The sequence below is a fragment of the Leopardus geoffroyi genome, chromosome A3, assembly GCF_018350155.1.
Source record: "Leopardus geoffroyi isolate Oge1 chromosome A3, O.geoffroyi_Oge1_pat1.0, whole genome shotgun sequence".
Classification (NCBI taxonomy): Eukaryota; Metazoa; Chordata; class Mammalia; order Carnivora; family Felidae; genus Leopardus; species Leopardus geoffroyi.
The window spans coordinates 60,691,460-60,703,716 of record NC_059336.1 but is presented as its reverse complement, the minus strand read 5'-3'; the positions used below and the strand labels follow the sequence as shown (position 1 = coordinate 60,703,716).

The 12,257-nt window shown below is 38.9% G+C and overlaps 1 protein-coding gene across 1 annotated transcript; it reads right to left on the bottom strand.

Moving 5' to 3' along the window:
- Positions 1 to 2,904: 2,904 nt before the first annotated feature.
- On the bottom strand, positions 2,905 to 11,535 carry LYG2 (lysozyme g2). The gene is made up of 7 exons (XM_045445740.1): positions 11,516 to 11,535; positions 11,281 to 11,386; positions 10,709 to 10,776; positions 6,406 to 6,546; positions 5,435 to 5,631; positions 4,485 to 4,623; positions 2,905 to 3,141 (listed from the first exon to the last, which is right to left on the bottom strand). The coding sequence occupies exons 3-7, from the start codon at positions 10,749 to 10,751 to the stop codon at positions 3,023 to 3,025; spliced, it is 639 nt and encodes a 212-aa protein (XP_045301696.1). The 5' UTR covers positions 10,752 to 10,776; positions 11,281 to 11,386; positions 11,516 to 11,535; the 3' UTR covers positions 2,905 to 3,022.
- Positions 11,536 to 12,257: the final 722 nt, after the last annotated feature.

Genomic DNA, 12,257 nt, shown 5'->3' with positions numbered 1-12,257 from the left:
TAGGGCCATTTGTCATCTATGTTCTTTTAGTATATCTGTGACCTCTAATAATGTTCTCAGCACTGACTGTCAAGAAAGAGATAGGATGAGAGGGTAACCATGAACAAGTCCAGCTAGGGAAAAGGTTTTAGATATTTCTTTTTTATGCTTTGAAAACTATTTATAAGAGAATCTTCTTCATTTTCCAGAGACAGCTTAGTTCTTAGACAACAAAAAGAAGTGACACTATGCACACTAGGATGTAAACAGAGCCATTCATTATCTCTGAAGAGGGTACAGGCAAAAAATATAAAGAAAATTGAGGATGACTGAAAGAATATTTAATGGAGCCACATTTGAGTCTAACATCTCTAATATTGTTCTCAGTATCAACAGGAAAAAAATAGAATGGGACAGTTTATTATATCTAATTAGTAATTGTAATAGATTATGGAAAAGCTTGACATGGAAATCATGAGACATAATGAGGCTTATGTTTATTTTATATTGTTCTTACTATGTTGTTAGGTTATGGAGGAAAGCAAACAGTGTTGGAGGGATTTTTCCAACCCCCACATATCTCTAATCTGTGAAGTAGATGCTGCCAGTGCCTTTCCCATATCCCTAGATAGTTCAGGATTCTCAGGTGATTTCCATCTGCCAGTATCTGCATCTCTATGCCTACAACCTCTTTTCCTTGGAACTGCAGAAAAGTGTGCTGCCTACTTGCATGGCAGACCAAAGGAGCAAAGAATTAACATGCCCTCCCTTGGCCCCCAACAGAAAAATCCCTCAATCAGTGACTCTGAAAAATTGTATATAAACACCCCAGCCCCTTGTCCTTTGGGTAGAATAATTCTAAACTGTGTGTTGTACATTCCTTGAGGTGTGCTTGGAAGGTAGAGTCCCAGTATGCACCATGGTAGCTGGCTTCATGACACTTCAGGCTTTTTTCTCTTCCCTGTATCACCAAGCCACTTCACACCAGTATTCTCTGCACCTCTCAGATAAGCTACCTGGATCTGAATCCTTTGTCTCAGGTGGGAACCAAACTAAGACACCTTAAATATGGACTCTCCTATAGAACATCTCTTGGTATCCCAGTCATAAAGAGAATACTGGGGGAATCAATTCAGAGTCTAAGCATACTATTTCTTATTTTTCAAATTACTTGGAAATTATCTCACCTAGATGTACTTTATTGCTTAGTAGTAATAGTGAAGGGGCTGGCAATTAGGTGGAGTACATGCTTGTGGAGGAAAGTCCAGAAAAGATCATTCTTGAGCAAAGGGAACATCTAAAGAACATTCTGGATTGCCCACATATAGGGATGATAATCAAAATATTTAACAACTGGTACAGTATGGTCCTCCACCAATCATAAAAGATGGACTGTATGCTGCATGGCTGCCATACTAGATGACCATTGGCTCTGCCCAGTGAAACACAAGGGGCCCAGTTCTGCCTTGGTCAGATCTTTAGACTGGGTTGAGAGGTTGTTGGGCAGAATGCTTTACTTGGCTTTCTCCGGGTGCACTGGAATGTAGGTGGGTTTAATTTTTATTCCTCCTCAGAAAGAGAAATAACAAGTAGAAACTTGTATCAAATATTCCCAAAGGAAGCTAAAGGCCAAGCAGGAGCCATGTTGGCAGGGACTTTGAGGGATTTACACTCCAACATTATTATTTGTGTCCTCTTCTGAGTATGTAAGGAAAGCCACAAACTGCACCAAGTTTCATTCTAGAGAACTGTCTCTTTTCCATCACGGATTGTTTGCGCAAGACCAAAGAGCAAAGTAGCCAAGGCATAGGTATGTAGATGCCCCATGATAAGCCTGTCAGAGCCTCTCTCCTGGGACTATGAAAGTGAAGCAAAATGATGAAAGGATGGGAGAGAAAGTCTCTGGAGTCTATTTATGTAGGGAGAGTGCTAATCTATTCATGCAGTGGGAATGCTATCAACTATGGTCAACTGTTTCCTGCTGCCCAGAGTTTCCTGGTTTCTGTTCATGTCCTTGACCTTGTTGCTTCTGGGAGCCTTTTGATATCCTTCTCATAATGGCCATTCATTCCTTAAATTTTCCAGAATTGGTTACTTTTGCTTACAACTAAAGAACCATAACTCAGTCAGGTCCTATATGCTTATCTTCAGTCATGTTTTGTGGGAAGTGGACTTGTTCAACAAGTGTGTGGCAGGAGTTACTGAAATAAGAAGCCAGTCTCTGGATCTTCAGCAAATAAGAGGAAGAAGACAAAGAAGCTTGATGTGAGTCAGGGATGTGGAGTATATCACTTTCAGATCAGCTTTACCACAGTCAGCTCTCAGTTACTTGTGAAGCTAGAATTCCATCTCTAGCTTCTCCATTGTCCCACAGGTTGACTGGCTTATGAGTAGGCATATCTCACAATCACACCCTGGTGGCTTAGACAGATACTTGGAGAAAGACAAAAGCTCAGGTCAGGCTCCCTTGTTAACAATTCCAGTAAAACAAGGGTCAGTTTATCCCATTGAAATCATGGGATAAAATAAGGCCTCACTGGAATATGTAGATGTCAGTCACCATGATATTCACACTTAAAATAATTATGCATACGTCTATGTGCGTTTCATGGGAACTGTACTATGAACTGGGTGGGTTTCCTTTTCTTTTTTTTTTTTTTTTAATTTTTTTTTAATGTTTATTCGTTTTTGAGACAGAGAGAGACAGAGCATGAATGGGGGAAGGTCAGAGAGAGAGGGAGACACAGAATCTGAAACAGGCTCCAGTCTCTGAGCTGTCAGCACAGAGCCCGACGCGAGGCTCGAACTCATGGACGGCGAGATCATGACCTGAGCCGAAGTCGGACGCCCAACCGACTGAGCCACCCAGGCGCCCCTCCTTTTCTTTTTTAATGCTTATTTGCATTAAGAAAACTGAGATATGAATTTTCTGTCATAATTGCAGCTATTTCTTTGCCAGTGTTGGGTATAACGCATCCATATCAAACTCTCAAAGGGGGGCCATCTGAATACCTGCCAACTCAGCCCACCCATAGAGCTTTGCCTAGAAGCCATGTCTTTTATAGAATTTAGCTCGGGCGAGAAGATCATTGACCAAGTCATTGTCTATGTCCACCGGGGTTGCAATAGCATCGATTCCTGACTTAAAGGCCGAGAGACCACCTGAAATGAAACAGAAGTTCAGAATGAAACATTAACTTTCAGCAGAAATCAGCTTTGAGCATTCCCAGGATGTAAGCCCACTAGGTAAATCTTCCAAAGCACGCAGTCCCAGATCCTTCCCTTTTCCTCCCCTCCTAAAAGGATCAACTACCCCAAGAATCTCTGGGAAAATTCCAGATTGCTTTCCTTCTCTCTCCTTTTAAAAGTCCTTTGTGTTTCTTGCTACAAAAGTCGTATTTGCTTCTTATACAGTCCAGGTCTGGCAAAAGTAGATCCTCAGCAAATCAGTCTGAGAATGCTATAACATTCTCTCAGCCATTAAATAGCTTACTCATTTTTAAAAAATTACTTATTCACTCACTTTTTAGGCATTCAGTTAATGTTTTTAAGCACCTACTATGTGCCAGGATGGGTGCCACACTGAGTTCAGGGTGCACAACGGTATCCAAGACATAATCATTTCTATGTAGGGATATGTGTGTGTAGGTGTATTTTACCCAAGAATTTTGATCTTCAGTAGCTACTGATGTGTTTAACATAATTATGCTCTGCTCTGATGTATAGAGGAAAAGCTCCCTGGTCCTGATCCCTGATTTCAAGGACCTTGAGATAGAAAAAAGAAATTGTTTGTTCTAAATTAAGGATGTTAAAGGAGGAGAGAGGTATATACATACCATGAGTCTATAGAAGGTAGAGTTAATAGGACTTGGTGTGGTTGGATGTGAAGACAGAAAGAACCAGAGAACCTAAGAAAACAATCTGTTTTTCTGGCTGGAATGACTAGACATATTTTGACACCTTTCAGAGATAGAAAATGCAGAAGAAAGAGCAAGTTTATAGTGGGAAGCTAGTGACTTAATTCAGTCTGGAAGATGCTGAACTTGAGGAGATCTGTGATCAACCAACCAGAAATCTCCACTTGGACATGTCATGGTACCTAAAGCCCTGATGTCACTGAGAATGCTCACAGAGTAAAAATTTGTTCAAACAATTCATAAAGAGTTTAACAGTTTCTTTCATCAAGAAAAAAAACTATCAGAGGGAGGTAAACATATTCTTTTAAACTATGGCATTAATTCTCAAGACATCACTCAGTGGCTCAGTAACCAAGGAGAGAGGTAATGAGAATGCCAACATCTGGCAGAAGAGGAAATGGAAGTTGGGAAGGAAGACCACTCAAAGTAACTCAGTGGTTTGGAGGAAACTAGTACAGTCATCCGGCAGCTCCTCCCATGCCCACTGTTGACCCCATGAGAATGCCCTCAGGGAGGCCCAGGGCACATCTGGTCTTCAGGGGTCTCACTCACTGAACTTTTTAACAAAGCTCCACAAATATGGCCTACCTTTGAGGTGTTGAGCCACACTCCACGTGGGGAACTTTTTCTGGATTGCCTTTATTTTGTCTGTTAGAATCCCAACAGCCTGCAATAGATGTTCTTTGCTGTCCCAGGTACCAACAGGGTGATGAATTTTTTTATCAAGCTAGAAAAATCAGATAATAATGTCAGCATCTAGATGAAACAATGCGTTTTTCTGCTATTCCTGATTTCTCTTCCTTGTATTCAAGTACACAGACAGTGGCCTCGGCCCCCTTACTTTATCTCCACAGAATCAATTCTATAGTCCTTTTTCTCACGAAAAGAGAGTCGGAGAAACAAAGTATGATTTAGGAGATGTGAATGTGGCATAGTTTTAGTTAAGCTCTCAAATAGAAATAAATATATGAAAAAGTAGTTTCAAAACAAATAATTAGCACTCAATGTCTAGATACTTGCAGTCTAAAATAAAAATTTGTTTCTAACTGGGACAGCTAAAGTCTGGGTTTCTACAGACAATTTAAAATAAAGACTGGAAGCAAACATCCAAATAATTTGGATTGTCTTCTCCAATTTGCTTAAAAAAACAAGTTGGTTCAAATAGAGCTTAATTATAGTGTTCATCTACGTGGATCTATAATTCATCTACGTGGATGAAATTTACTACTTTATGAACCCCAAATGGACACCTTTAATAGTACCCTTTATAAGATTTTCTCAATTAAGTGTATTACATTTTATTAGTTGCAAACTATAATTATAAAACTCATTAAATACTTTTTCTGAAGACAGCCAATAACTGATAAATCTTGAATGAAATAACCAAAGATAAGTTAGAGAAATACAGAAGTGCAAATGATGCTGAAGTACCAGGGTGTTTTGAAGACTGGAAGTACTGCAAATGAGTATCCAGATTGGATTGAGCTTCCATAAGGAAGGATGAAGTGGGACTGACTGAAAATTTCCTTGCCAGGTACCTGCATCAAGCCAAATCTAAGTCCTCTGTGGTCCCAGCCATCTTGCAGGACTGCTCCACCATGGCTTTCTCTGGAGATGATGGCTGCAATGAGAGCAGGGTCCACACAATGCCTCAGCCCAACTTCTTTGATCAGAATCTGGTAATGCTTTAAGGCCCTCAAATCCATCTCAGCAAACATTTCAGAACCACGGATCCCTAAGTCAATAGAAAATAAACTGTTTACTCCAGAAGAAAACCCGCTTTCAAAGTTTAGTAAGTTAGTCACGGCGCCTGACCACATCTTGGAACTATTCTAGGACATTTTCTGATCTCTAATTGCATAAACCTTGAAAGGTTCACAACCACTGGCAGATACCACTTCTGCTCTCTTTCTTGATCTTCTGCTACCCACCACATTGGTGCATTGGGAAGACTCTTGAACTAGAAGTCAGCCAGCCTAAATTTGAGTCTGGTTCTGCCACTACCTAGTTCCAGACCCATGGGAAGTCTCTTCTTGCTGAGCCTCAGTTTTCAGATCTATAAATCGGGGGAGGTAGGATTAGATTGACCTTGTTGTTGCTTCCAGTGCTGATTTTCTAATACTGGGATAACATGAAGAAGACTTTGGAACAGGATTCTCAAAAGACAAGATGTACAGAGAGCAAGAGGCGTGCTTAAAATGCTCATGCTGTAACATGAAGTAAAAACCAACAAAAAACATAAAACAAAGCCAGAATGTAATATTTTATGTAAACAGTCATTTCAATATGTAGAAGTAAACCCATTAAGACAAAGTTTGGAAAGAATAGGGGGAAAATGAAAAGAAACAGATTGTTAGGTTGGTGAGGATTCTGCTTTCTTCTAATTTTTAATTTTGGTATCATTGCTGTAACAGTGATTATACCTTTTTAAAATTAAGCTACTTCCTAAAAATGAATCTGGAAATGATGAAAATGGGAAAGCCAAATGTTTGCTTTGCTTTTCACTTACCACAGTTAATCAACCTGGTTATATCACAAGAAGCACCAGAGGTCTCCATGGTCATGATATCACCGTAGCAGCCATGGTACAGGCGGGGATGCAGGTGAGGGCTCATTGACTGAGTGAAAGGGTATGAGCCCCTAGAAGTGCCTGGTGGATAGAATGATAATTCACATGAAGCCTGTGAGAAATATCACTCGAGTTGCTATAATTAGCGTTACTAAACCAAAGGCGAAGCCATAGATTTACTCTTCCCCAAGTCCCTCCCAAGACCCTTAGGATGGTTCATTAGACAAAACAGAATAGAAGATTCCTCCTTCCCACTTTACCCCAACCTTAAAAAAAATTTTTCTTAAAGTAGTCTTCACACCCAACATAATCTGGAGATCAAGAGTTGCATGCTCTACCGACTGAGCCACCAGGCACCCCCCCCCCAAATTTTTAATAAAGCACTTAATTCCAAACATTGTAGAAAGTATTATGAAAATCAAATTTTTATAGGTCTCAAAAACATTTGCTGTAATCTTGATCAGAATTAAAATTGCCGCTAGAGGGGAGTCTGTTTGGCTCAGTCAGTTAAGCCTCCGACTTCAGGTCGGGTCATGACCTCACAGTTCGTGAGTTCCAGCCGCACATCGGGCTCTGGGCTGACAGCTCAGAGCCTGGAGCCTGCTTTGAATTTTGTGTCTCCCTTTCTCTCTGCCCCTACCCTGCTCACACTCTGTCTCTCTCTCAAAAAAAAAAAAAAAAAAAATTAAAAATTTTTAAATAAATAAAATTGCTACACTAGAGTTTTAAGCAGGAACTTTGAGAGAAATGTTAAGACGCTTCTGACACAAATACTTCTGGGATATAAGCACTTATATTAACAACTGCTTTTGTTTAGGAATATAAGAAAGAAGGGTAAAAATACCATGTAAGATAAAAAAGAAGGATGCCATTACCTTAAAATATCCATTTTATATCACGTTTCTACAAATTTGAGTTTCTAAGTATAATTAGTAAGCTTGGAAATAAAATTTAACTTACCATAAAAATTTAAGTTAAATTCATTCTTATTTTTTATCATTATGAAGTGACTTTCTGTCCAAGTCTATTTGCTAAAGGAGATAAAGAGCTTTTCTGTAAGTTGGAAAGTTTGTTCTAATAATTCCTAAGATTGTTGACTAATGTCTTAAGACTACATATATTTGTTATAAGAAATTATGTTTGTTAAAACACTTGATGTAAAAAATTATGTTGGGGCACCTGGGTGGCTCAGTCAGTTAAGTGTTCAACTCCTGATTTCAGCTCGAGTCATGATCTCACAAACTGGTGAGTTCAAGCCCCACATCAGGCTCTCCCTCTCTCCCCCGCCCCCACCCCTGTACCCTTCCCCTGCTTGCTCTAGCTTCCTCTCTCTCTCAAAAATAAATAAATAAACTTAAAAAAAAAAAAACCCTGTTGTTTCATTTAGTGTTGTAAATGGTGTTTTTAAATAGGACCATTCACCACAGTTAATCTGGTTCTGATTAACTTGACAGTATAAAGAGACTCTCTTAGAATTAGGCACATAACCAATGGAACTCTTCCTTAAAAATATTTATTTTAAAAGGAAAACAAAGCAACTCTAAAGATTAACTTGTTTAAAAAGCAAAACTCAGGGCGCCTGGGAGGCTCAGTTGGTTGAGCATCCCACTTTCTCTCAGGTCATGTGATCTCCAGGTTAGTGAGTCTGAGCCCTGCATTGGGCTCTGTGCTGACAGCTCAGAGCCTGGAGCCTGCTTCAGATTCTGTGTCTCCCTCTATCTCTGCCCCTACCCTGCTCATACTCTGTCTCTCTCTCAAAAATAATAAATACATAATTTTTAAAAAAAATAAAAAATAAAAAGCAAAACTCATCTAAACAAATAAAAATACAGGCACAATCTACTCTTTCCTATCTACAAACAGGCAAAAAAAAAAAAAAAGTTTGTAAATGGACAAGGAAGTCAGACAGTGAAAGTATCAAGTAAACTCAGAATACTAAGAAAGCCTATTTAGATAATAAAAGCAGCAGAAACTAGCAAAGCTTTTCAAAGCAGTGTGGATTTCCATGTGATGGCAAAGAGCAGGAACCATCACATTGGCACTCTCCATGGCCCTCGGTATGCCTTGTGCCTACAATATGTGTAGGAAATATACATGAATGAATGAATGAATGAATGAGTAGATTTCCATGACATAGATTATATGTAAGATAGAGGCATGGAAGCTGTGAGTGAGGGTGCAGACTGACAACATATATCCAGAATCTAACCACTTCTCACTACCTCTGCTACCACCACCAGGGTCCAAATCACCATTGCTAATATTGATTATTGTAATAGCCTCCTAACTGACCTCCCTCCTCCACCCTTACAGTCTAATCCCCAGCAGCCAGAGTAGTCTATGGAAACATGCCTGGAATCATATCAGTCTTCTCTCTTAACCTTCCAATAGCTTTCCAATCATTCAATTCTGGCTTCCAAGCCCTACTTAATCTGGACTGAACCAGAACTTGATCTCTACTTGAACCAGAACTGGTTCTTACACATTATAGACACATACTAAAACATTTACAGGTGAAATGTTTTGATGTTTTGGGTTGATTTAAAATATTTCAACCTCCCCATCACCAAAAAAAATTTTTTTTTGTAGAGATGAGGGATAAATAAAAATAAGAATAGCAAAGTGTTGAAAACCATAGATGCTTGATGGGAGTTAATTATGGGTCCATGGGAGTTAATTATGCTATTCCCTCCCCCATTTTATATGTTTGAAACATTCTACAACAAACTTTTTTAAATTACCTTATTAAAGAGCCTTTTTTCCTACTTACATTAAAAAGGCAACATACTCATGCCTCATTCCTTGTCACTCACTACCTTACATTATTTTATTTATATCACGTATCACCATCTGACATGTCTTCCTTCCTTTCTTCTTTTATTTCTTCCTCTCTTTTTTTCTGTCTGTTTCTCTCACTAGAACATTTTTTTTCTACTATATCTTCCTCAGCACCTAGAACAATGCCTGACATAAAGTGGACATTTAGTAAATATTTGTGAATAGATACATGAATGGATGGATGGATAGATGGATGGATGAGAAGTAAAGGAATTATCTGTATCAAGTGTCCATATGTCAAAAGTTTCAATTTCTTTCCACTAGAGAGCCAGCCTTTGCCGTGCTCGATATGTGGCTCAAAGGCCACAAGTATCAAAGTGATCTGTATGCTTATTAAAAATGCATATCTATGGCCTCCTCATACTAGGTCTATTGAGCCAGTTTTTAGGTTTAAGGTCAAAGAATCTCCACTCTAACCAGGATTCCCAACAGATTCATGCATACCAAAGTTTGATTTAAGGGGATTATAATATGACCATGGACTTTACACTACTTGTATTGACATCGTAAACACACAGGCCCTTCTTAATTATAGTCACCTTTCAGTTAAACATAGTATAGTAGCTTATAATTAGTCTACTAGCTATGTAACTCTGCTGTCACCTGGGAATTAAAGAAGGAATAAAAATTCTAAACTATGTTCCCCTGCCTTTGACCATATAAATAATTGGAAATCATCACTTTTCTGTAGTCTTACTTTTTCAAATTTAGAATTAAACATTTTAGAAACACTTTCTTCTCAATCTTCACTCTATTCATAGAGACAATTTGAACATTGTTTACAATGTCTTTTTATTTTTCTTAAGCCAAAATTTCAATTTTTTCTTTTTCAAAGTCCCTCACCATCTCACCAGCCTAACTTTTTAGCCTTCCCTTCAGAAATCATTACTTCTGTTCTGGTCACGTTGATCTGTTTATTGCATCCCAAATACTTTTCATCCATTTCTGCTTTTCTGTACTAAAGTCACTCTATCCATTCAGCGACTCCTTTCTTCTTTTATCAAAATACAAAACGTTCTTCAAGTATCACATCCCCTAGGAAAGCCTTTTGGTATCAACATCCTGACTAGATGTGAACTCTTCATCCTAAACTCCTCCAAGACTAGTGTCTTTTGTGTCTATATTCATTTAACTCTTATTTACTGCCTGGCATTGATAATTTTATCTTCATATGTCTTGCCTCCTAAGGCACTGTTCCATAAATTCTCACTGAGATCACCTTCACCTGCTTGGCAAGCAGAATACACTCTTAATTATAGATATAAGCAGTTGATTGATGGCCAGGCTGATTAGGAGTGCCCACCCCTCCATTGCATGTAATCATTGCCTTTTCTGATTCATGACTGTGCTGCATATTTTTTGTGGACACCCTGAGAACAATACTAAATGTCAATCAGTGACTTACCAATGAGAGCAACAAGTCCCCAAAACAGGATAGAGGATAGCATGGTGGTGAATCTTATCCTGCAGCACCTGTTATGATTTGAAAGAGAAACTGGCTAATTTTAAAACTTGAAAGTTTCCTAAAGGAAACTTGTCTTGATTTTAAAAAGTTTAGAGTCATTTCTAATATAATACCTTTTCACCAGTTCCAAGATAGTATTTTCATAGGCTCAGTATTATGGTTCACTGAATCACTCTCTTGTCTAAGTATAACCTCCCAACTCTTTTTAATCCAACTTCATATTGACATGAGTCTATGAATATCTTACGTATGTTACACACACGCACACACACACACACACACACACACACACACACTCCCATCCCATCTCCAAGATTGCTTACATCATAATTTTGTTCCAATTCTTATACCAATCTCCTTAGAAAATCATAAGAAATCACGAGAAGAGTATTAGAGATCATGACTCAGAAGAGGTTAGCTGTGCTCCCTACATTCCTCCACTGACTCTATTCTTGGTGTCATTCAAAAGACAGCTTAAGTGTTCTACAAGACACAAGAAGGCTAGCACTAACCTGGTTTGTGAACTTGCAGAGAAAGTCTCCCCTCTGAGTTTTGGAAGGTTCCCCGTTCTCAGCACCACCTTGCACGCCAGGCTTTAACAAAGCAGTGGCCTTCGTCCTAAAAGGTTAAAAAATTTAAGAATCCACTAGTTGGTAGATCTGTGAGAACCTGGCTTCAGTCCAAGCAGACTTCAGTGTGGATCTGCCACGGTGGAGGGAAGTTTTAAATGCCAGCATGTAGACTCACCTGCCTCTTCTTACCTTCATCCTGTACCACTGATCATTGGAGGAGGTTTATATATGGTTTAAAACCCTCTCTTTAAGCCACTGACCTCATTAGACCTGATTATAATAATACTTTGGACTTAGGTGGCCCTTTTAATAAAAATATTTCAAAGCATTTATTAACCACTATTAATTAATTAATCTAATGAACCCCCAAGTTGTAGTGGAGGCATATATTTGGTGGACAGTATCTAAAATTGAGGTAGGTCAACAGCTTCTAAATTTGAGAACAAGAAGCAGATAATTAGCATAAAAAAGATAAACAGGAACTACTGCAGCTCTCATTTCTAGATTGGTTGTTTGCCTGAAGTTTGAGCCTCCTGCTCTTTGTTCCTCATTCCATTGTCGCATGATCCACATACTAATATGCCACAGGGCTTCTTGTTCCAATTCTACACTGACAAACAGAGCCAAGATTGACTACCTGCTCTGGGAGATCAGTACAAAGCCAGGGAGTAGCAATATGGGTGCTGGTTTCCCAAACTATCTGAGGAAATGGGAAAAAAAGATTTGGCCAGGTATGAACATTTTTATCAAGGATGGAGTATTTTTCTTCACATTTATGTCCAAAGGAAGAGATAAAAGCACATTGTGCAGTGCTGGGAACAGGAAATGGAAGAGACATTCTTGAAATAGACAAAGCACATTTTCCAAAGGGGAGGAAGTTTTATATGGGTCCCTTCCACATGTATGAGAAGTTTCTA